General features: G+C 37.5%; 1 protein-coding gene across 1 annotated transcript in view; it reads left to right on the forward strand.

Moving 5' to 3' along the window:
* The window catches only part of LOC127655607 (LIM domain-containing protein 1-like), a 69,039-nt gene that overhangs the window by 3,155 nt on the left and 38,581 nt on the right, over positions 1–27,303 (forward strand). Inside the window, exon 2 of the mRNA XM_052143494.1 lies at positions 16,696–16,797. Coding sequence (XP_051999454.1) covers positions 16,696–16,797 — 102 coding nt within the window. The remainder of the gene's footprint in view (positions 1–16,695; positions 16,798–27,303) is intronic.

The following is a 27,303-nucleotide window of genomic DNA, read 5'->3' on the forward strand; positions in this document are numbered from 1 at the left end:
ATTTTGTGCAGTCTGGAAACCATGCATGGTCTAGCTCTTGCTTTCCCCTTTGAACAAACTAGCGATCTCTAGTGCAATATTCTGCTCAAGGAAAAGTGTTATATGGCCACTCCATGGCCATTCTTGAGGCTGTTTGTGTTGTTTAGTGCTTCTAAGTTTGCAGGCAAACAGAGATAAACTTTACTAAAATATAAACATAGATCTCAGCATCATTGACACGTGGAGGGGTAATCATTGACACATGGGCAAAAGCAATTGTAAAAAAAAAAAAAAAAAACAATGTTTGACTGCTGGATTATACATTTGTGTTTAAACTCGCGTTCACACAAGTAACCCACAAGTATTCCCCCTTCTCTTCCGGAAAAGGACAGGAGGAGGGGCTTCTACGACTTGGTTTATAGTAAAGTACAACCAATAGCTGGAATCATGTAGACACGCATATTTTCAGAATTTACCAGGTAGTCCAACTTCCTCGCTCAATTTCCTCCAAGTAATGTCTTTTTTCGTCCGGTCTCTGTACATGTATGACATTGTGTCATACAATTTAGGGTGCCCGGAATTTTTACGTGAATTATATGCGAATGAAGCCAGTTCGCGTGTTTGAGTTGCGCCATTCGCTTCATTCGTGCCACCCGCTCGCTTCACGTTGTATGTGATCGCAAAATAAGGGTGCTTTCATTCTGGCAGTTTAGTTCGAAACAGAGCACGGTTTGCATGAAAAATTGTTAATGTAAAAGCTGTCATGCGGACTGGGGTGCGCACCACAGTCCCGAACCCGAGACTACCTGTAGGAGGTGGTCTGAGTTCAGTTGCAATGGAACTGTAGTGCGATTCGTGTGAATGTGAAAGCAACTCAAACTCAAGTGTGCACTCGTTCAGGAAGTAAAAGGGGCTTTTCCGCTGCACGGTACAACTCGACCGGGGGTTTTCCACTGTGGATAGTACCTGGTACCTGATACTTTTTTTAGTACCACCACGTTCGAGGTTCCAAGCGAGCTGATACTAAATGTGACATCAAAACCCTGCAGGTCACTGATTGGTCAGGGAGAATCGTCACTACCAGCGTCACTGGATTTCCAACACGGGACAGCAACCCGCTAGTTTTATAGTTAGCAACAGCGATAAAAGTATCATTTGTTCACGCGCCTTTCAACCACTCATTAGCAAAGAAAGAAATGATGCAAAACTATAAAGTCTCTCAGGATGTGTATCAGCTGTTGGCCGCACACGGCTACCACCGGACCTACCAACAGCGTAGGGAAAAGTAAATGTAAAGTCACTACAGAACTATCAAGGAAAAGTTGAAGTGGTTTGACCAAATGGACACTATCTAGACCGGCGAGCAATGGGAGGGAGAGTGCCCTGGACTCCACAATGGAGGATGGCACATTTTGTTACGTTAATTCTGTACTTTGCTTGAAAGCTTCACTTTATTTAGTTGACCAGCTACTGGAAACTTGCTTCTAAAACACCCAGGCCAATTTAACTGTTAAACTTGTGTAAAATCACCATGCAACAACTGCTTTATGCAGCACAATGAGCTAGTAGCTAACAGCTAGCGGTTGTGTTATTGTTTTGGTCAGTTTGTGTCACGTTTAAGATGATTTCAAGGCAGTAGAGGCGGCGCAACTATGACAATCAGCCTATAATCCCACCCATGTTGAGGCGGTACTAAACGGCAGTGGAAATGCAAGCTCAGAAAAATAAAGCGAGTAGAGTTGAGGCGAGTCGAACCATAACGTGCAGTGGAAAGTGCCAAAAGTAAACCGTGCATGCGTTTTAGCCGATGACGTTTCGACAACACAAGGGGATCCACACATTCCTGAAAGTTCCAAATATGTAATGACACCACAATGTCATACAAGTACAATCAACACTATAAATACTCTCTGTCTATCTGTCTGTCTATCTATCAATACACCTTATAAATACTATTATAGGTTATAAATATAGGGTATAATAGGAGATGACAGTGGCGATAACTTCACCTTGGACACGAGCGTAAGTGTGCAATGTAAACAAGGTTGCAAATTAATTCCTTGCAATCAGCTGTCTCCTCAAAATACGCAGTTTGCGAGCAACAGCAAGCTGCCTTCCCCTGTACATCTGATGAGTTACGCAATGAAGCGCACATATACGCAGTTGTCGTTCACTCTACTGTGCATAATGGAACCAAAAAAACAAAAAGTATGACGAGTCGCGTTGTGTTCACCATGCATGTTTGTGATGACGTAAGATAATTGCAAATGGACTGGGGTTTGATAGAATCAAGTGAGTGTGAAACCATACCAATGCTGCGGGGGGCAACGGGAACAATCGCATTCGGAATCGAACTGCAGCAAATGTGCCCTGTGTGAAAGGCCCTTAAAAGTTCTCTTATTTTTTTTTTTTTTTTTTTGTTATTATTATTATTAAAACAGATCCCTGATGTAGAGAGTTAAATTAAATAATTAATTACCAGCCAAATTTATGAGCTTCCATTGAAAAATGTTTACTTAAAATTCTGTGCCACGCCAGCTAATACATTTAAGGTTTTTTAACTCTAACAGTCTCTGTTTACCCAACTATGCATTTTAAGCTCATTTAGCTCAATTGTAAGTGCTATTAGCAGCTTCAAATTTAGGTTCTGTTCATTTACTTTCAATTAACTTTCAAAAAAAAAATACCTGTAGAAATAAAAGACTGTCAAATGTCTGAATGTCAAAGGTTATTATTGTTGTTTACAAATGTACAATCTAACATAGATATTCATGCTCTCCCAGAAACAAAATACGTTCTCAAAAACAAAAATAGTAACAAAATCATGACGATAAACAAAAAAACAAGTGGGCTATGCAATGACTTAAAGAATTTCAGTAAATCTAAATAAACACAATTCAAAATGCATTTTAACAGACTGCACACTGCAGAAATATATGCAGGTAGGAGAAAACTCTCTGAACTAGTACTGTAACAAACACCAGAAAAAGTTTGTATTTATAAATTAAACTATTCAAAAGATCTTTTCAACTTGGCCAGACATTGCCATCAAGATGCGACACCATTTACTGTATGACCTCAAAAGAAAGAACAAGTGTCAGCATCTTTGGGTAGCTGATGTGAAGGCCATGAAGTAGCCTAAAAAGTCAGTGCACTAACCCAAGTTTTCACAAATGTCCCCAACTCATTTTCAAGGATAATCAATACATCCAGTGGGATGAAAGGCAACTTTCCCTCTTCCTTCTCCAAAGCATTGATGGCATCTGCTCCTTTCTGTGCTTGGTCAAGCTCCTCTTCCTAAATGCATAGAAATAATCTTTGTCAAAATGTATATTTTCCATTGCATTTATTTGCACAAAAATATCCTCTAAATCAATAATTACAGAGTAAAAAGAAAAGTGATGCTTAAAGAGATAGTTCACCCAAAAATAAAAATGTTCTCATTTACTTGCCACCATGCCATCTCAGATGTGTAGTACTTTCTTCTGTTGAACACAAACAAAGATTTTTAGAATAATTTCTCAGCTCTGTTCGTACATTCAGTGCAAGTGAATGGTGGTCAAAAAGAACATTAAGGTGGCATATAGTAATCCATATGACTCCAGTGGTTGAATCCATGTCTTCTGAAGTGATATGATAAATGTGGTTGAGAAACAGATAGATATTTAAGTAATTTTTACTATCAATATCCACTTTCATATTTGTCTTCTCTTGTTTTTGGGAATTCACATTCTTTGTGCATTTCACCACCTACTGGGCAGGGAGGAATGTTCATATTAAAAATGTTGATCTGTTTCTCACCCACACCTGTAATTTCACTTCTGAAGACATGGATTTAACCACTGGAGTCATATTCATATCTTTAATGATACCTTTATGTGTTTTTTACTTTGAAAGTTCTGGTCACCATCCACTTGCATTGTATGGATCTACAGAGCTGAAATATTCAAAAAATCTTAGTTTGTGTTCTGCAGATGAAAGAAATTCATACACATCTGGGATGGCATGAGTAATCATTTGAGTAAATGATGAGAGAATTTTCATTTGAAGCACACAGCTATTCAACCACTGTATACCAAGTGCCTTGAAAACCTCTGATGACTCTTCTTTTATTTATATTTGTAGACCTGCCAAAAAAATAATAATAGTATAATTGCAACTGACAGGATAAGCAACAGGTAGGGCTAGTTTACATTTAAGATTCATGATGAGACCATTTTCAACCACTGCAAACACTGCTACATATTGCAACAGTATGATAATTATAATGTGACCCTTTTTTACAAACCAACTTACACGTGTTGATGTCAGGGTGTCTCCTTGAGGCAAACCAAAAATGATAATTGTCTCATCATGTATGCAATTTATGTCAAACTCATTTGACTTTCTTCAGGGAAACACAAACAAAGATTTTTGATGGATATATGATGTGTGTTTGTCCATATAATGGAAGTCATTGAGGTTACAAACTTTAAAGATCCATAAAGGCAGCATCAATGTAATCCATGACTTGAGGAAATTTGGTTTGTGTTCCACAGAAGACAGAAAGTCAAATGAGTCCAAGAAGGCATAAGGGTGAGAAGGCCAAATGACGAGAGAAATAGCATTTTTATGTGAACTACTAAAAAAATTTGGTGAAGCTGAACAGTGAACATAAACCCACACTCAGCTAATGTAAGCTGGTTTCTCTTTAACACGAAGTGGTTCAATGAAACATTTGCATTGAAACATGTAGAAAAGTGATTTACTTGTTGGAGTTGCCTGTTGCCTGCTGAGTTTCTGTGGCGTCAGTGACGCCTGAGCAGAGGTTGAAGATTAACTCTCCGGTGAAAAATCAGCAGGAATCCTTCACTACTGCCCGACAAAGAGAAAGTATTTTCCCATGAGAAAAGTATGGTGTAAGCGCCACATACAGAATATTGATTATTATCATTGACAAAATAGCACGTGGATATGCTTGTAACAAAAACATGACATGAGATACAATATAAACATGATAACTATTATATGGCGAGTGTTTATACTAGTCCTATACATTAACTGCATCAGTCTACTTCATTAGCGGTTTCTATTTCTTCGCTTTGCGTGAGCTTATGCTTTCATTCTATTCATTTTTGTTTTCATGCATAGCTTGTTTAAATATTACAAAAATTGTATCAAATTCAACATAAACTGATTAAGAGCCAAAAAGAACTGCAACAGAGCCTCCAAAGTGGACTAATAAATAAATAAATAACTCTTTGTTTAGGTTAAACCAGCAGATGACAAAAGGACATTTGAGAAGCAGCAGACAAAATGTCAACATCCATAAAATCTCTTTTGGATCATATTTATGAGCATATTTTACTACTTCAATATGTAAGCTTTACTGGCCAACAGAATATGATGATTAGTGTTGACATCTTCACAGTAGTGTTGGGTTCGAGTCCACCGTAGTCAAGTCCGAGTCTTTAAACAGTCGAGTCCGAGTCCAAAAGGTGCCAAGTAGGACTCAAGACTAAGTCCGAATGAATCTGAATTCAAATAGAAACCGTAAACTCAATCTCAATATTATAAGCTTATTTTAACTTTCACAACTAAGAAAACACAATTGTCAATATAAATGTAACAAAACACCTCTGTATTTTATGATTAGTTTCCTTCTGAACAAACTTCAAAGTGGATTCAGAATGAAAGCTTTTGCATTGGGGCTTCTTTCAACTCGTTGTTGAAAACGCATTTTTGCATTATTTTGGGAATTTCCTCTGACTGACAGCACAACATAGAGCATGAGTGCTAAGTGCATGACATCATTTCCATGGTAACCAGATACATTTCAGCTGATTTGCTGATGACTAGAATGAATGTATCATCAAATCAACGTGCGAAGCAACAAAATGTATTTTCTTTTCTGCAAACGATACCAGAGACAATAGCAAGAAGGACAATGAGGAGATTTAATTTAAGAAGAAAAGAATCAGTGACCCTACCAAAAACCGGGACTGTCCTGTGTAATAAACCAGGACGTCTGGTCACCCAGTATAGAATTCAGTTATAAACAAAACATTTCGCTGCCTAACTTCATATTTCATTGTGGAAAAAAAATGAAAAATAACATATTTTAAGCAGCTCATCAACGCTTTTAAAAAAGAAAAACAATAAATAAGTGCTGTTTATCTGTTTTTCAGTGAATCAGTCTGCTTTAGCAAAAAAAAAATGGTCCCCGACTATTTAAAAAGTTACAATTAATTAATCAAGGACTGGTTCAAGCAGACACTGCATGGACCACAAGAGACTACAGATGCCTACAAGGCTGCATTATGACTAAAAAGACACAATAGTCCAATATTAATACTATTTTTCAGAATTTTTCTTTTAATATGTTGTTTTAGTAAACTGTGAGAGACATGATGTGGTGACTTGACATAATGAAGTTATTAACCATGACGTAACCGCGATACGAGCACCATATTGGCTGCATAAACGCCGCAAATGATTTTACCAGAGAATCTGCTTTGTAGTATTTAGTACATTGCCTACATACCTGTCTTTATGTGTTTGTCATGCCAGCCACCTCAGTAATTGATGTTATACAGTAGTCTCTGTAGTAACATTCAAGCGTATTGGTTGACTGAGTGTGCCACTCTGCAGGTGTGTTTGCTCAACACAGGTGCTACAACTGCTTGCATACAGTGTCCATTTATTTCTGCATCACAAATCAAATGCTATGGACTTGGCTGTACTTGGAAAAAAATCCCGAGTCCCAAAGGCTCGAGTCCGTGACAAGTCCAAGTACATTCAAATTGGACTTGTGACTCAGACTCAAGTCAGAGTCTGAACTTGAGTACCCCAACTCTACTTCACAGTTTCCTCTGTGTTCTTTACAGTGTAAGCTGCACCTCTTTGATTGTGTGCTCTCCAAAATGTAAATTTTTGTCCCGTTTCCTAATAATAAATAAAAAATACTAACTCAAGGGTAAAAAACATTATCATGTCAGCAAAATGAACCTCAGTGAATTCTGTAAATACATTGCTGAGGCATGGTGGTCCAGAAAGTACATAACTGAACTTACTGTGCCATTGAGCACTTGTAAGTCACCTTATGTATCCGTGAAGGAATTTCCTGCTGGAAAACCGCAGAGCCAAAAGGGCCCATCATAAAGTTGGCAAAGTATCTCTGGAACATGTTACTGTGATACAGAAGAGATACAGACTTATATTATGAGCATTCTTGTGCCTGAGCGTACATAGACACATAAATAGTTTCCTTTAAGCATACCACCGGACATTCCTTGTTTACTTTGCTATATTATGTGTTCACTGGGGGATAGCTAGTTTAAATTTAACTAAACAAATCCGCCAAACAAGGATTAAACACATGGAGTATTTGCATGCAGCTCACATCATCCTTACCTTTGTACTGTACTCTGGCTTGAAACAGTTGCTCAGTCTCTGACTCATGCCAGAAAATAGACTATGCCTTGCATAAGCTAAATATATATTTTTTTCTTTTAAAGTAAGGAGTAGGTGTAAAACAAATACATTGTTAAACCCACATATTATTCTTATTTATAGGTTGTCCTAAAAATTTCCAAATTTAGAACGAGTCTTTTTAAAAAATAGTTTATAGTTTATTTATTTTTAGTTCTGAAGAATAACATGTGTAGTGCTGGCCATTGTAAAAGTTGCCACCAGAGTGTTGTGGGTGGTTGCTAGGGCATTGCTATGCAGTTGCTAAGGTGCGCTGATTGGTTGTTAGAGCATTGCTATGCAGGTGCTTGGTAGTTCTGGATGGTTGTCATGGTGTTGCTTGTTGGTTCCTTGGAAAAAGGTGAAAATGTAGGCATTTTTAGATGTGTAGCTTGTTTGATTTGTTTCGAAACAGGGGCGAAAATTTTACCTTGTTGCATTCTCTTCTTGGTTTGGTTCGCTTTCACAAGGCAACATTTCAAAACGGACCAAAACTGTTTGAAAAAAACTCACATGTGAGCAAATTGTCCCCTCATTGGTCAGAATGTTTGCGCTATTCTGGGATTTAGCTCATAAATCGATATACTGGTAAAATGAAATACCTTTAAAAATGTGTCAGCTGGTACAAATTTTCTTTATTGTTTTTAACTGTATTTTTTATGTCATGCTTATGCAAAATGTCATCACGTGGTACAGAATGTGCATTCCAATCAGAGGTTGTGCTACAAATAAACATGATCAATCACGTGAAATGATATGATGCAGTTTCAATTTAATCTAAACGCAAACACAACATTTTGAGCAGAATTATGTGTTATTTTAGTGGATAACCTGTGTGAGCTGAGCTTCATATGTTTGTGCTTCATATGACTGTCACTGCATGTTGATATTAGACACAGCGAAGAAGATTTGTGAAGTTCTCGTGCTTATGTATGTACTGTATATGCTTTTTCCAATTTTTCGATGGGACGTTTTTTTTCTTTTTCTTTTAAAGCAGCACGTAAACTGCTAAGTTTAAAACTCTTGTTTTCCTGCAGCATTTGATTGAAAATGTGTTTGGACTTATAAGAGAAAAAAAAGTCCTGGCAATTGCTTTGATACAGTAACTGCAGAAAGTAATAAGAGTACTCGTTCACATTAAGGTATTAGAATGTTCCTGGTGAATTTGAATTAGTTAAATAACTGCGGTCTCTTGGTGGTTGGAAATAAAAAGGTAAATATTTATGAATAAAAAGAAATTATGAGACATTCAATAGGCTCTTCATAAATATTTTATGTTACTTTGCTGCTAGCTACTCTAAGAGACATCATGAGGCAAAAACATGTGTTAAAATCACAAGGGTTTACGGATTTGCCAGGCGTTATGCTCTCTAGAGTTCAGTGTATTCAACATCACTGATTCAAGTCATGTGAAAGCTCTTCAAGTAATGCTTTTCATGCTATTGGACAATGTATTGATGGCCACAAATTTCTGTTGATATCCAGAGGGGAAGACCAATTGGGGGCACTGGAGGATGTTTCGAAATACACCTGTGTCCTGTTGATGTTTTCTGGATGCTGAGTTTGCAGTAAATGTGATAATAATCTATGGTGGTTTTTATAGTCTCAGCTTGACAGCTGCTGCACCGCAGGGACATCAAGGAATGTCTAGACTTTACAGAGTAGCTAAACAAGGACAAAGAGATGTTAATAAATTACAAGACACTTTAATGAAGTCTAATGGTGGTTTTACTTCTGTTCACGGGTGGTGTCACCACTGTCTGGACTCTGAAATCGTTTATGCTTAACTTCTCGCTGCTGCTCTATTTTGTTTTGGAAGAGATACTGCAGGGCTCCAGACTGCAACTAAATGGTATTTTGCGACCATTTTTCCTATCAATGCTATTAAACATTGCAAGAGGCTGCACTGGTGTAACTACAAAGTTGCCCGACTCTCTGATTGCTCTCGTTTTTTTGTTGCGCATGAGAAATATCAAAGGGCAAGCGTTCAAAACGCAAAAGGAAACAGCTCTACCCAGATCAGTCAGTGCGGCACAAGGCTCAATGAACAGATCAGTGCAGAGACGTGCATTTACTTGTGAACCGGTCTCGAGCACTCAGCCGATCAGATCGTCATAAACAGCACGGTGAGAAGTGTGGACCTGGTCGTGGATTCTGCATTGATTATTTGTTTAAAACCTCTAAGAAACCCATATTGTGTTGATGATTAAACTAGTTTAAAATCTTATTAAATGGCCCCAAAATTCTAAACAGTATTGAAAAGGAATAAAGGTGATATCTGCACCATGAACAGACAGAAATTGTAGCTAAGGCTTTCAATCCATACATCACAGATAATAAAAAATGTTTATCATGTACTTAAATCAATATATTGGGGTAGTGAGAGATTAGAATTTCAGTTTTTCTTGTGAACAATGGCATCATTTATTTTATGGTTACTGTACATGTTATCATGGTTTTACTTTTACCTTTGGTTACTATGATCTTATTGCAAATACCACATCCTGATGAAAAGGAACCGTGAAAGAAAACTAATTCCCACTGTCACACCGTGTCCTAACCAGACGCGACACTAGCCGGCTCATAACAACATTATTTTCTCAGAGGATGTCACAGACCTACAAAATGTTGTGTTTGAGGTAGGGTTGCAGCGGTATGCCGGTTTCACGGTATACCACTTATGAAAATGTAAGGTTTTCATATAATGTACATTTGCTTATCTACGGTATCGAGAAAAAAATGCAACAGGACGGAGAATCTCACTTGCACGTGCGCATCTCCTTTCCTCATAGGCTGCCTGTTAGTGAAGGGAAGATCGGATCATTTGGGTCGCCGGTCTATTCGGACATGGTCGCGGACAGCAGGGAAAGAGCAATGACATGGATCTCCCACTGAAGATATTTCGGCAGCTGTCCAAGTGATAGACTATTTGCAGAGGCAGATTTAATGATAATTTCACAATCAGCTAAAGGCTTCTCATCTGCACTTTCACACAAGTGTAACAGAACCAGCTCGCGATCATGATATACTCTAAAAATTTCCACACTTCCTTCTGCCAGTTGCAGGCACTATGATTGTGCCCCACTATAGTCATATCCATGTGATCATCCCCCAATACCAAACATAAATCTCAATTTTGATCTAAATCGCATAATGTACGGCGAAGATATGAGCACTTCCTCTTTTTAATTTTTTGCCATTAATTTATCGCCTCGCCATGGAAACACTGTTAGAAATATCAAAAATCTATTCACAATTTAGCATCTTCAATGTCTTGGCATGATGTTGCCCACGTTTGGTGCCTGTCACATAATTCCCCAATGAGGAGTTCTTCAAATTCCAGAGCATGCATTTTTTCAAACAATGCAACATGGCAGACTTCCTGTTGGGCAGAGCATATGACTATGAGGGTGAAAGTTGTCCAGCTTGATGAGATCTATATGTGTACAAAGTTTGGTGACTGTAGGTGAAAAGGCATGTGCTACAGAGCCTCCCAAAAATAAAATTTTCAAGGGGTCGGCAGAGAGCCCCCCCTTGATACCCCCATGTGAACATTTGCTAAGCTCTAATGGCCGAGGATTCTGATGTGTGTGCAAATTTTTTGCATATTAAGGGACCTAAAAGCCCCAGAAACCTTGAAAAGAATAATGTTAACAGTAATCCTTAGGAAAACAATTGGTCCTCTGCATTTACAGAGCTTGGGCCCTAATAATAATTAAAAAAAACCTTCTGTTTTCACTCCTTTAAGGGTCATTGTAACTGATAATAATAATTGTGTAATACCATATACCGTGAAACCGTGATATTTTCTGAGACGGTTATGTACCGTGAAAATCTCATACTGTTGCAACCCTAGTTTGAGGTCTCGTTCTCTTCAACCAGAGCTCTATAGACACATGCACACACTGGCAGCTCATTATGGCTTTCTCTCCGCTTCCCTGTCACATGGAGATTGATGAAACAACAAGTACTGCATGAGTGTGTTAGCATAAAAAATTGGAATAGACTGAATTTTGATGCGATTCATAAAGTATCTTTGCCCTGTGTATGTGTGTGATCATGTACTATCCCCTTGAGATGCGTCATAGAAAGTGTATGTCCATACAGCTTCTGTGAAAAATTAGGTACGTTCGATAAACAGACTGTTTTATCTGACTGTTGTATCATCTGCTTTTAATGTCATTTATAATCATTTTAGTGTATGAATATCACGGTGACACATCACATCTTGTTAGGAACCACCCCTCACCCCCGCACCCACTCAGGTACTGGTGCCAACTGTAGAACTTGGTGGCACCAGTGCTACCACTCTCAAATATTAGTCTGGAGCCCTGCACTGGAAGAGACGTTAGTTGGGGGTGGAGGAGACCCGCCTTGTGCACACAGACATTTCCAAAGCAGGCATTCATGCTTTGTGGCTTGCGCTCTTTTGATAAAGGATTCCTTAATCTTCCTGTCTACTGGATGGCTTTATCTTAATTGTTGTCTAGGATTCTTGGCTTCCTGTCCCACAGCTCTTGAGTAATACCCAACTTGGTAGATGTGCTGTACTCAGGGTCCAAAATGAACTTTTTGTCCAACCTGTTAAGATACTATCTATATATTTCTTTTAAGCCATTAAACTATATTTTGCATTATTATTATTTATAAAAATACCCATACCCTTATGATAATGTGACATTATTTAGCTGTTCTTTCATTCTTTTGTGGCAGACAACGGAAGCCATTATGTCACACAGAGCATTATATGAGATCTCCGTCTCTTTGTAAAATGGCACCTGTCGTTTGAAAAACATGAAGACATTTCATTATGGTTTTGTCCCTCATATTTTCATTTTGGTTGCTTAAAGTGGGGAGTATAATATTGCCTTGTGGAGTTCTGAAAATATAATTATGGCATCCTACACAACATTTTCTGGTTTGCTTGTTTTAATTTGATCAGCAGACTTGTTATTACAGTTTAGCAGCTTTTCCACCATCAGAATGAGCGGTTCTGAGTACAGTGAGTATGTTTCCAGGAGCATTTCCACTTAAGCACAGTTCAGTATGGTACGATTACTAACCATTAGCTAAATGTACTCAGGACAGACAATTATGCAGGTGGAACACCTGTAGAGATATGGCAACTCACGATTGGTCACTTCTTCAGTTCTAATTCTGATTTTACAGCACCACGATTGAAAAGGGAATCGTATCCATGTCGACAAGCCCTGATTGGTACAGAATTGATTGATATGATTCTGAAGCTGTAACTGCTCAGCCCGACGGTGGAAAGCGATTTTTTTATTTAACAATGTATTGTGTTGCAGTTGCTAATAAAGTACCTGGCCAACTGGCAAATTGTTTTTAATCACATTGGTGCTTGTTGAGTGTTAATTTTGGATATATTAATCTGTATGTATTAATAACCATCTAAAAAACAGGCTCAGCCTTTTATTTGTTGTGCGTAAATGAATACCACTGATGATTGGATGTCTATTGATTGGGCTTCCCAGTTTTCAGTGGCTAATTTTCAATATTGACCTATGTGCTATATTGTATTGTGTTGTAATGTGAGAACGTCCTCCTGCATATTTCATCCAACTTCTTGTAATGCTGTGTTAGTTCCACAGAACAGGATGTTGATGTTCATTAGAAATCTGCTTCATATAGTGCACTGTCTAAGTTTGATGCTTTTAAATGTGCTGTTTAAGCAATTTTTTTATGGAATGGTATGCAGAAAAATGTTCCCGAAAAGATATAGCTGAAAAAAAGTCCTGAGATATTTCACCTGTCTCTGTGACAGCACTAGAATGTGTAAACAGCAAACAAATAGTGTATGACTCCAGGCTGGTGTCACATTCTTTGATCAGCCAATCAGAAGACTTCGATGCACTTTTGCTTGTTTTTACAAACTGGGAGACAAGTTGAAATAATTTTCTCTGGTAATCAACAGCATGTCATAGGTATTTACAGTATATGATGCTGTCCATAGAACTTGAATTTAAAGAGGAGCATTCCCTTAACTGATTTAAATGTGCTACAAAATGGTGTTTAAATGATTGACTTAAAATATTTTAATGGAAAGCCTTTTTTAAGGTAGATGTGGGTCTGCTAGGATTTGTGAGACTGTTCTTAGTGTGTCTTTGCTGAGTGGGCAGAACTTGTAAGCGTGATGTTTGCTGAATACCAGATGAAACAGAGGCTCTTTTGTGCCGGCCCTCCCTGATGTTGTCCTCTAAGAGAAGACCTCTGTCTGTGTAATGGTGTTATCTCAGTAGGAAACTGCTGCTCATGCTTACTTCAGTGTTCTCCAAGCACATCGCATGCCACGTAGAACAGCCCGAACCAACAGAGAATTACAAAGACCCATTTGTGCTCGCCTTTCACCTCTCTAACAGCCAGTCTTGTGATTTCATCTTAAGCTTATCTTAATGTAATGTTCTTTTAAGTTCATAGGGGTCTGGTTGTTTACTAATTAGCTCTCACATTACCATGTGGTCTATTTATGTGTGTGTTTGTGCACATGTAAACTATCAGCAGTAGGATGATTAGCCACACTGTCTTAGGGTGTCAAGCTGTTTTATTCACAAGAAACACACAAACCCATTTATCTTGTATGATATTTATAATAGAAATGCTCATGACATTGCTTCTCAATCAGCCCTGCTGAAAAGACCAGTTAGGACCAGGATGAATTTCTAGGCTGGTTTATGCTGGAAAGTGCTGGTTTGGTGCTGGTCTAGCTGGCGGGCTAGTATAATCCATCATTAGTCTTGTTGATCAATTTAGTTAATAAGCCTTATTGCAATGTTAAAAAAAATATATCCTTCTAAAATTTTGGACACATTTGACTAAATGTATACTCAAGTATGTAAATAAGTAGCAAAGCTACTTCACTGACTTATTTTGTAAACCCCAGTTGAACATTGCATTATACTAAATTATTACTGTGGAACACGTTTGTTTGTTTTGTTCCCTATTTTTCTCCCCAATTTGGAATGCCCAATTCCCAATGCACTCTAAGTCCTCATGGTGGCGTAGTGACCCACCTCAATCCGGGTGGCAGAGGAATCTCAGTTGCCTCCGCTTCTGAGACCGTCAATCCGTGCATTTTATCACGTGGCTTGTTGAGCGGGTTACTGCGGAGACCTAGCGTGTGTGGAGGCATCCATTCCACACACAACTCACCACGCACCCCACTGAGAGCGAGAACCACATTATAGCGACCACGAAGAGGTTAACCCAATGTGACCCTGCCCACCCTAGCAACCGGTCCAACTGGTTGCTTAGGAAGCCTGACTGGAGTCACTCAGCACATCTAGATTCAAACTTGTGACTCCAGGTTCGGTAGTCAGCGTCTTTACTTGCTGAGCTACCCAGGCCCCAGTCAGGCTTACTATTAAAATGCAATGCTGAATTATCATTATTATTCTGATTATTAGATTTGTGTTATACAAAAGTAATATATTTCTGTCCTGTTTACTTCACCTTCACCTGGGACTTTTATTTTGACACAGATTGTACTGTCATATTTACTTCAACTTCACAAGGAGCTTTTATTTCAACACAGAAAAGGCAATGTGTATTTGACAGTTTGCAATGTTCTGCATTTGCTGAAATGCTGTAATTTCCTTTTCTGTTATACAGTGCCGCGTTTGTAGATTTGTATAATATCATTGGCGGCTCTGAATTGTTTGGAATTGCGCAAATTCTTGAACCTACATTACTTTGATTTCACAATGCACGTGTACTGTTTTGAGAGCACCAGCATGTGCATGCACACAGATCAGCACATCACTGGTTTGTTCTAAATCTCACACAGATCATGTTCATCTGTCTTTAAATCTCAGCCTTTTGTGGATTAATAATCACATATGACCAACTTGCCATTTTGATGTTATTTTGATTAATTGTGCAGCCCTGAAGGATCATGAAATTAGTCTATTGATGTGCTCTTTATGAAAATGAATGACCAAATGAAAGCACATTAAAATCATTGTGATATACACGATATTGGTCAATTTTACATCGGCAGCAAAATTATCTAGATTATATTATTAATATTCTATATATTTTCCAGCCCTACATTCACTTACTTGCTTGGAGTATGTTTCAGCCATGGCACGCATTCACTGAATCAACGTTTGCGAATATTTAACAGGCATATTTATTGAAAACAATTGAATGAATAGTTCAAACGGAATTCACCACGTAAAAGTTACTTAACATATTAAAACAGTCAGGACATTGTTGAAAATAATTAACAGCTAGATAAAGCCAAATCTACGAGAGGAAAAAAAACAAGTTGAAAAGTTGCGCGTATTTCACGATGTGCAGTTGTGCTTCAGCCATTGATCTAATATGACAGCTGTTTGGTAAAGAACGTTAACCAATAACAGTTACCATGTAAAAAAAAAACAAAAAAAATGATCGGAAAAATAGGCCTGTGATGTAGCCTGCAATAAATCTAATGTTCTCTAAACATGACATGCACACAGAATAAAAGATGCACCTGGTTGAAAATAGCCTTCTTAATCAGCAGATTAAAAAAATGGCATACCTAGCCTAAAACTGTAATTTTCTAGGCTACTTACTCCAAAGTATATATCTTTTGATGAGCAAAATTAACACGTCAACATGGTCCGGTGAAGACAGTATGTGACTCACCTGAGGTGGCTATCCTGCGCTTAAAAAAGCCTACACAGAAGAAAAATAACTTACAAGCATGCACAGATTTAAAGAAAACTCAAATGTGAAAACATCCATAGGGACTTTCAAATGTTTGGAAAGCCGATTAATGCACCACCGAAGTGATTTCATTACTACTTTGCTGAATTTGCTTGTCTAGCGAGAGGACATTTTCCTGCGCATGTCACGAGTGAGAGATGGAAGAAGATGCACAGCCTGAGATTAAATTAAACTCTGTATCTGCTCCAGAAATCCTCTCTATTATTAATTCTATTTCAAATATGTAACATTAATATGACACTAATTTAAGCACAGCCTCTGCCAAAATATAAAGCCAAGCGTAAATGTGTAAAAAAGATAATCAGTATATTAACCGACTAGTAATTCCAGTGTCAACTAGCAGCATCAGAACCGTTTAGTCGACTAGTCTCGCACATCCGTAGTCACAACACAGATCTTCTGCAGTGCTCTCATTTAGAGTAAGATTATCCTGTAGTGCCCCTCTCTCTCTCTCTCTCTCTCTCTCTACTTTATGACATGGGCTATATAATAAAGTGCAAACTTGACCTGATTTTATTTTGCCTTTCTCTTTTGCAGGCAGTTGTGTGAAGTGCAGCAAGGCTGTTTATGGAGCCAGTCAGGCGTGTCAGGCCATGGGCAGCCTGTATCATGACAGTTGCTTCACTTGTAGCGCTTGCAGTAAGTACCTCAAACAAGCACTGCCCTCATATTGTATCACTGTTTTTACACTCACTTTAACTATTTCAGAATTTATCATGGAATTATTTGTTTGCATTTGTTAAGTCTATGTATATGCATGTTTGTGTTTAGAGTGGACTGTCATATTGACATTGTTGAGGCAGGAAAAACTAGGTCTGATACTATGTGTGAGCATTTTGTGTTTGTAGCTTGGGATTTAGTCATATACAGTGGCCCCCAAAAATAATTTGAACACTTGAGCCATATTTGGAAATGTATGAATGTCATTGCATTAGATAACAAATAACAAAACAATAGATATATTGAGTTGCGAGGCGATTGTCTGTGTTCTGTGACTGCTATCGGGTCATTGAATAACATCTAATGTGCGAGGAATGCCAGCCGGTGGAGTTTCTGGTGCCCCCCTAGGGTAAGATGGTGCCCTATGCAGACTGCTTATTATGCATATAGGGAGCAGCATTACTGTGTGCACGCCATCTGCAGTGGTTTGCACCAAACTCCTGCAAGAATGTATGTGAGGATATTGATAGTAATGGCAAACTGCTCCGGTTTCTGTTTAACATAGCATTCGTGTAATGGCAAATGTTCTCGGTCAATGGGGGTTCACATAGAGGAGACACTAGCCCCTTTCACACGTACAGCGTTTTCTAGAAAATGTACTGCAATTTTAAGGTTAGAGGTCATGTGTTGACATAATTTTGCTCTGATAATTTCCCTTGATGAAAAGTTGTATCATTAGTGCTTATAAATGTCCATCTTGATGGTATGTGTGAACAGCACATGCAGTACATTTACCAGTAAAGGCAACCCAATGATTTTCCTGTAATTTACCTGGTGCATTTGTGAAAGGGGCCATTTAATCTATTTCTGTGGTGATGATAGACTAACATATTTTCAAATGCACAGAGAATTGCAGAGGTCTTACTTCATGAGAAATAAGGGCTCATTAAATCAGAGAGCCTTAAAATAATATAATAAAATAATATAAAATGGCTTAATATAATATATAGAAAAGTTAGTTCCGGTCCTTGAATCTGATTGGACGAGAGGCATTTCAAGAGTGCTGATCTCTCACAACATCAGCACTCGGATGCTTCACTCTTTGTATCACTATGTTTGTGTTCACGGGATTCTAAACTAAAGTGTAAGAACAGCTCAGATGTTTTAAAAGCTGCTAGATGTGTCTTTTCATTTTTCCCTGACATTAAAGATTTTAGCCAGCAGTTGGTGTCAAAAGACCATTTTTATGTGAGCTAGTTGAGTTGAGGACGTTCAGCGCTGCCAGTCAGCGAGCGGTTTCTTTGAAGTCATCGGTATTGTCTCTTGCTCCATGATCGCTTGGATTACTACTAGACTACAACTGGGAAATAGAGTTAAACTAACAGCTTCAGCATTAAGGCTTATCACAGCTGAGAGACACAAAAGACGAAGTAATCACACATACTAAAGGAGCTTACCTACCGGAGTTTACATGCTCAATCACTCTCTGTCTCTCTCTCTCTCTCAAACATACACACACACACACACAACCTTGTTTCACCAATAACTTAACTTGTTAGAAACAGCCCAAGCCATAGTTTCTAGTTCTAAAGTGATGTTTTTTAATTAGTAACGGAGGCTTGTGCGCATCTTTTGAATTAGGAACGGCAGATCCTAATCATTGGCTTAAGAAAGTAGTTCCATGCACAAGTGCGTTTATTTTGAGAAAGTCCTTAGTTTTACCAGATGTTTTTATTTACTTTTTTGTTTAACTGTATAAAAGCAATATTACACTCAAAATCATGCTGTATGGCCCTAAATTTGCACGGCTCTGATTACCTGTGGCCGAATCACAGCCATGCTGATGTAGGGCCATACAGTGCTCGTGTGATATTGCTTTAATAATATAATATAATATAAAACAACAATGTAAATGTAAAATTGACAAAGACCAAAGTTGACCAAAATGAGAGACATATTTGAAGTATTTGAAAATATTATGTAGTATTTAAAATATAATTTTTCATCATTCTAGCCCTGTGCAATGTTTTAAAGTCTTAAAGGAAATCATACATGTATATCCATATTGTATTATATAATTTCAATTTGAAAATGAATAAATTACTTCTTAAATGTTCATGAAGCACACATACTGTACACTTAAGAAGTATGACAATTTGAATGAAATTGAATTGTCATAATCATGAAAGCACTAAAACAGCCGAATGTAGTAATCGGGACAGCCCTAATTGTGCATTAAAGAAAATTAGGCCTACATTTAGGACTACATTTTGTTTTTGCACTGTGACTTTTTTTTTCAGGACACTTAAGCACTTCTCATTATCGTACTTTACTAATCCCATTGTTTTTAACAATGATTTAAATAACCGTTACAGCAATATTGTTTTACAGTTTACAGTACAAAAGATGCTGTTGTACAATGATTTTTTAAATGAAAATCAGTAACAAAGAAAGGCAGTACTGCTATAATGATTGAATTCTTTACAATTTAAATTATATATAATTTTTCATGATGCAGTAATGAAAATCCCATAATGACCATCTTTTTTGCATTGCCGTAATGAAAATTGGAAGGTTAAACGTGTATAACTGTCAAGAAAATAATGTAAATTAAAAAAATAAATAAATATATATATATATATATATATATATATATATATATATATATATATATATTATATTTTTTTTTTATGGCCTTAAAAATAGGCTTTATTTTCTATATGCAAAATATTATTTCAGATTTGTTTCTTTTAATTTTAGAGTAAAGTAGGACCCGGATATTTTCATGACAGGTTTCATGAGAATCAGTCTAGACACCTCTGTGAACTTGAGGGGAACTGATTTTATGTGTCAATGAAAAATCACCTTGACACCAGTTGCTTAACTGTAATTGTAAAAGTAGTTCAGAGAAAAGGTCAAGCATCATTTGTTTGCAGATGATGTGTCCAAATACTTTTTGTGGCCAGTATACAGTATGTGTGTGCATGTATGTGCAAGAGCATATGGGATAAAATGAACCAGAGTTGGGTCTAAGTTAACTAAACTAAATAGAACTCAGATAGAAGTTTAGATAAACCTTCATTTCATGCAAATCTTTCAAAAGGAAAATGTGAATTTTTGAGCTTTTCCTCTGCATGACTGCCTTTGACCCACAGCGTCATGGGTCTTTTGTTCTCTGTGTGTGTCCAGAGGCTTTTTATGAGTGCAGTAAATGTGTCTGTGTGCATGTCCACCTGTTGACGTGGCTTATGAGACTAAAGATAGTGGGAATGCACTGCACATAGTTGCACTGGAGAGAGCTGTTATCCTGCTGGAGAGGAATGCAGGTGGAGCGCATGACTGATGTGGGTTAACTGCTTTGATGAGCAGATGGAGTGATGTGTTATGTAAGATGAAGTCAGAGAGAGAGAGAGAAACAGGTGTTGGATCTTTAAGTCACATGTTTATACACACAGTACATTCACACTCGCAATCAGATTTGTCACAATAACAAAATTTCAGCAGCCAATACTAGTGAATTCTCAAAATTCTCCATTTCACAGCAACAATTTATGCACTGCTACTGAACTAGTGTTTGGGTTACTTTGAAACTGCAGCATCCCAAGACACAAGCTACTCATAACTTAAAGTAGTTAAACTTACAGTCAAGCTACTCTGGATATCGGCATCAGCCATTAAAAAAAAACATATTGGTCGAACTCTGAACAAAAATATTCAAATATACATCTGGCCATTTAAAATCAATTAATAGCCTAAATTTCTCTCTCCTGCATGTACGCACACACGAATGGACATGTTTGGTCTAAACGTCACCTTACATGCAGGTCAAATTATTTAAACCGCAGTATACCCACAGAGAGAGAGAAATCACAGATCATGTTCTGGAGCTAATAAACTCCTCAAAGTCAAAACTTTATACTGATTTAATAACCAAAAATAGGGTAAAACAGAAGGGAGCATACACTCATTGCTTTTGGCTCTTTAGCAGTGAAAAGCCATATGAATTCAAACATTATTACAAAGTAAGGCCTAAAAACGATATATACTGTAAGTATATACAGTATATTCACCGTGTGGGTAATTTAATTTCAATCTACTTCTTTGTCAAAAACTAGCACCATCAAATCTGTATAAATGCATAATATCTAACAACAATCCCTTGTTTCTCTTTCAAGATCATATAGTTTCTGCTCAGAATGATTCGAAATGAAAAACATTATGTTTTTAAGTCCCTGCTAAATATAAACTAATAAAACTAGAAAAAACATTTGATATAACGGAGTAGAAATATGTTCATTGAAAGTACTTTATTAAAAAGTTACATATTTATATAAATATCAACATGTTAAATTAAAACAATAGCATGCAACCATTACATATTTCTCTATTAACCCTTTCGTACATATGATCAAACTGGTTTGATTATGCTAGGCTGGGCTTGGAGGCATTCAATCAAACTAGTTTGATCTACATTCGTGCTCCTGTTTACAACCAAAAGAGGGACTAAAGCGGTTGTAATAATGAACCAACTGTATAAATTATCTTTTCAACATCACAACATCTTTTTTTATGTTTTTTTTTTTTTTTATGTTACAAACATTCAAACAATCACTAAATAAAAGTTTAAAGCTGTGACTGTTGGAGTGCACTGTTTTGATGCAGCGAAGTGGCCATGTTTTCTGACGTAAGAATATACAAAGAAGTTGGTCTACTCGAGCCTTCTCCCATTCCATCCATCACACATTCTCACCACTTCCAGTGCTGGTAAAGTGGATGGGCTAGGTTTTAAGGACCTTTTATGCTTCTATGCTATGACGAACTCAGAATACCATGCTACATTTTAATGTAAACAATATGGCAGCACGCATAGCCTGCAAGCGCAATCACGATCGCATCTTATCTATCATAATCAATCATTATAAACATCTAAAAAACACACTATATGTTTAATAGGGATGTACCCAAAGCCGAATACCTTATTCGGAAAGGCATGAATAATAACGTATTAATCCGAATAATATAAAAAATATTCGTATGACTGATTATCCAAGAGGCACAAGGATAAAGTGACATTTTAAATAAACATATACAATATTACAAAGAATTTATGAATCTGTGCAGCCAATATTTCTAAAGTGTAAACCTTATGAATGAAAATGCACACGGTGTGAATTCAGATCGGATGGGCACGGTCTCGACTTCGTTGAGACATGCAAACTCTGTCTGCCAAATTCTCATTGGCCTTTTCTCAAGTTCAGAGGTAACCTAGGCCTTCAAGAAAGTCCCCTAGTGTCACTTCACTCGACACAATGTCTCGTTCCCTCCATCAGGGAACGGAGGTTACTACAGTAACCTAGACGTTTTATTTAGTTTTGACACACTTCTGGATTAAGCCCCACTCACACCTGGTTCTATCGAATACAGAGACCGATATAGATCATTTTGTCATATGAATAGATACAGATACAAATACAGATAATGGCTTTGCTGCACACCCCTAATTTTTTATAATATATAATCTGTCCTCCAGTGCATCTATTGTGAAGTGTTTTTATTATTACAGCTAGCATTAAAGAAATCATGCTAGGGGATCTGTCAGAATAAGAGAAACTCACGTGCGAAAAGGTCTAATGTACAAATGCAGTATTTTAGAAAGTAATTTTGTGATTAGAAATCCTATAAAATGGCTTGTTTTTTTTTATTGTTCTTTTTATTGTAAAAATGTAAATATATAAGAAATCAGCTTGATTTCTTATGTTTATTGCTTCTGTGTAAAGTGAGTACATGTATACCTTTTGAATATTTCATTTGCACATGTGGGTTGACCTTAAACATGATTGGTCAGTCTGCGCTGTCATCTCTCCTGCCGCAATCTTGTCCATCAAAATAAGAGTTCAAAACTGGATCATTTATTTAAAATGTTAATAACTTAACAGTTAATTTTTTGATACTGGGGATTCTACACTCAGACTGGTCTCTCAGTTACATCCTCTTGCAGAATAAACATCGGGGTGTTTAAATCGTAATATATTTGTGTTTCGCTCCTATGAGCAGAGAGAAGGTTTAAAGATTTAGAGCTTGCTTAGAAATAGCATCATTGCCTACACTAAAATGCCCATATAAGGGAAAATGAGAAGTAAAAGCAAATTCTCCATAAGTCTTAACATCTCAACAGGCCAACAAAAAGTCTTTGAGGTTTCTGTGCTTTTTTTTTTTGGACATGCCTTTGGGAACTCGAGTTACACAGGAAGTGGACCAACTAGTGCTGAGTAAGACATGCTCCTCAAGTCTATTTTTACCATCTGACCCTCTGCAGATTGCATCAGAGGAATCTTTGCATGCTGTTTACTAACCACAAGTGGAGATCCAGGTACAGACAGAGACCCAGATGTTTCTTTCTCTCTGTTCAATGGACTCTGTTTTAGGGAGCTACGTTTTTACCTTTCACTGATTCTTTATCTCCTTAGGACAATCAGGACTTGCCTTCTTGAACTCAGTTTGGTTTGTTTTGTGGGTTCTTTGTTAAGTCCCAGTGTTTAGCAGAGAATCTGCCAGTGGTTTGTGTAAGGGAATAGAATGCTCATTGTTCAGGAGCTGTTAAGAGGACAGCTCTGTTCGTGATCCAGTCTAAATGCACTCAATATCACACCCACCAGAGATACCCTGACATTTAAGTGCTGCGTTGAGGTTCCTCTTAGTATTACTGAAATTATATGTAATCAATAGCTGTTCAATTCTGCAACCCTTCTGAAAAGACCAACTTAATCAGCATGCAATTCCCATGCTGGTTTAGGCTGATTTATGCTGTTTGGTGCTGGTCTATTTTGTGGACCAGAAAAGCCATGCTTTTCACCAGCTAAACCTTTCTGATGAAGCTGGTTAAGCTAGTTTAAAAGCCTGGTGGGGACACCATTCCATGATGGGGAAGCAGCACCCAAAACACTAGCAAAGGACAAGCAAATCTGGTCTTTTCAGCAGGGAATTCAGGACAGATTGTGATCATATTGGCAGCAAACTGAGTTTACATGAACCAAACCCCATACCACCTTTTCAAGTGGATTCAGTTAAGAAAACAGCATTTATGCCAACCATACAAACCAAACTTTTACGTCAAATGAACTTGGGTGCGCAACAAAAGTGCTGGTGTGAAATTACCCTAACAGATTAATTGTTTTTAAATACCATGCTCTTTTAATAATGCAATTCTCCAAGTTCAAATCCAGGGTGCGCTGATTGTCTCCAGTCAGGCTTCCTAAGCAACCAATTGGCCGGTTGCTAGGTTGGATAGAGTCACGTTGGGTTAACCTCCTCATGGTCGTTATAATGTGGTTTTCGCTCTTGGTGGGGCACATGGTGAGTTGTGCGTGGATGCCGCGGAGAATAGTGTGAAGCCTCACAATAGGGCTGAAACGTTTGGTTGACATTATCGACAACGTCGACAATAAAAAATTGTAGACAAAAATGTTCGTTGTCGAATAGTCGTCTGATTTAATTTAACACCACATGAGATCGTTTGAAATGCTAACGATGACACGGGAGAGCAGCACTTCAGCTCGCACTTGATTGAGGAGAGGAATAAAGAACAGTTCACAGTCCAAATGCACTCCAAACTTTCTAAACATATTAAGTAGGGATGCACCGATTGGGAAATTCTGGGCCGATAGCGATGTTTAACATAACAACTTGGCCGATGCCGATGTTTTTTCTTTTTGTTATTTATTCCTTCTTTTGTGCCACGGAAACATACAAGTCTTTCGGCTCTTGATCACACTATCCTAGAATGAGCACAAATTCAATCAGACCAATTTATGAAACAAAAACAACCTTTAATGTCACTTTCTGGTTGACATTAGTTATAACAAGTTATTTTCTGAAAAATAACATTCAAAAACCTTTGACTGCTAACTAATCAATGAAAAGATTGTTTCAGTACATTGCCCAACAAAATTATTTGAGTGGTTTTAGCCTGATAAACAAAAACTTACTCAATGAGATTATTTTCTTGGCCCAATAAAACATATTTTTCTGATAAATAAAAATAAATACATCAAGTGTAAATGCAAAAACAAGTGAAATAAATAAATTATGTTATTAAAATAAATACAAACATAAATAGGGCTATCTTTCACCTTGTGTATTTCTCATACAGAATAAAACATTACAGTGTTTCAGAACTCACAGGCTGGAACATGGGGCATCTTATAAAACAAAAACAGTACCTCCACTTCTGATCATTAATGACATAAGTCACCTGCTGTATCTCTGGCCTACTTCTTAATAAGATGCATGTTTTTCTTTACAAAGATAAGCATCTCTGCCTTGTCACAGCAAAGCCTATTTCGCTTTTCATCCAAGACATGAGCTGAATAACTGCTCACTCTCGGTGCTGGTGCATGGCGCACTAAGGTATTTGCGTGCCATTTGTGCGAGTTCTGGAAAACGCAGGTGGTTATTTCTCCAATAGCAGAGTGCGCTCTCACCTCTGGGAATAGTGGTCTCTGCCAGGAAAATACCCAGTTGTTGGGATACAGAGGTACTTGTCCTCTCTGGTCCATTTTCTTCCAGAATCTCCTCAAACACATCATGCAGGGAGGGCCCTGATCTGTCGGATCGTTGCCTCTTGCGCTCTGTGTGATGTGCGCGCTCTCCATCGCGCGTCCCATACACCTGCTCGGCAGCGTGTAGCGTGGCTCCATAAACTTCATCAGACTCTGAAAACCCACGTCCTCCACTACAGAGAAAGGCTGGTCATCTAAAGCGATGAACTCCATCACCTTGTTTGTTATTTGTTTCGCTTTGGCGTTTCGCTTTCTGTCTGGAGGCAGCTGTTTGGCTTTCTCAAACGCCGTGTCAATTGAAGTCTGAGTCTTACCGGGGGTTTGCGCTTTCTTGGCGGCTTCATTTTTCCGTTTTTGGTCAGCTTGCAGGTAATCGCCGTACACCGCCTCATGCCTGCTTCTCAAATGTCCAATGAGATTTGTTGTGTTAAATGACTTTCTAACAGCCCCCCCTCTTGAAATTTCAATGGAACACGTATTGCAAACTGCAAAACGCTGATCTTTCTCTGAAACTAAAATATTGCCACACCACCGCCATCTTCTTTGTTTAATCTAAGTTACTGAGGAGAGGGCGCCCGTCTCGGTATCTCCCCCCGCCCAAATAAAAAGAGGGAAAAAAAGTTTCTCCTGAGCACAGCGTTCATGACACATATAATCATCGGGGAATGTCATTTTTATTTCCCGATGGCCGATGGCAGTTAACGAGGCAAATATCGCCCGTTACCGATGTTCAGCCGATGCATCGGTGCATCCCTAATATTAAGGTGATGTAGATCGCAGCTTATTATAATAAAAAAATGCTAAATAAGTAAACACAGAACCAGTGTCATCGTGAAATAAAGTGGAGCCTTACCTGGTGTTCCGCTTGAGCAAAACATGTGCAATCAAGTGAACAAAAAGGTGAGAGTGTGTAGTCTTAGCTCTTATACAATGCAAAAAAAAAAAAAATATTTGCATTGTATATTTGCATTGATTTGTCTTTTTTGGTTTGTTTTCCAATATAAATATCTAAAACACCTTATGTACATTTACATTAGCAGCTATACTACAGAAGAAAAAATTGTTATTGGAGAATTTTTATTATAATATTTAATTTTAAAATGTAAATATTTTAAAATTTCAACAAATCCTTAAAACAAAATACATTTACCTGAAAAGAAACATATAATATATTTAGACTTGCTTTTAGAGCAAATATATTGAATATGAGTATATTTTTTCTTTACTGCACTGGCAGAAGTATAACCAAGTGAAAAAATACACTTATATACAAAATGCACTTTTTACACTTATATTTAAGATGCATTTTCTTAAAGCAAGTCTAAATATCTTATATGTTGCTTCTCAAGTAAATGTATCTAAGGATTTTTAGACATGTTATATGGAAAACAAGACTAAAACACTTGATAACAATAGGATTTTTTGCAGTGAAATTTTGTATTAATTAAACAATAAAAATCCAAGTAGTTTTCCCCCTTTAATTCAGTGAATATCATTTAGAGGTATTTTTAAAAGATAATTTTGTCCTCTTTATTGTTTGTAAGCATGTTTAATACAACCTTTTAAGTCGGGGCACAAGCTGAATAGTCAGTTAAGAGCTAATGATTAATCGTTGCAGTAATCGCCCAAATAGTCGAATAATCATTCTAATAATAGTTAGATTAGTCAATTATAAAAATAATCATTAGTTGCAGCCCTACTCCACAAGCACTAGGTCTCCGCGGTAATGCGCTCAACAGGCCACATGATAAGATGTGCGGATTGACTGTCTCAGACGTGGAGGCAACTGAGATTCGTCAAATCACTATGCCACCATGAGGACCTAGAGTGAACTGGGAAAACAGGAGAAAATAAAAATTATAAATAACAAATAATACAATTCTCATTGGGTGAACAGCAAGAGACATCCTTTTGACTGTCAGTAATT

This window comes from Xyrauchen texanus, chromosome 15, assembly GCF_025860055.1.
Source record: "Xyrauchen texanus isolate HMW12.3.18 chromosome 15, RBS_HiC_50CHRs, whole genome shotgun sequence".
Lineage (NCBI taxonomy): Eukaryota > Metazoa > Chordata > Actinopteri > Cypriniformes > Catostomidae > Xyrauchen > Xyrauchen texanus.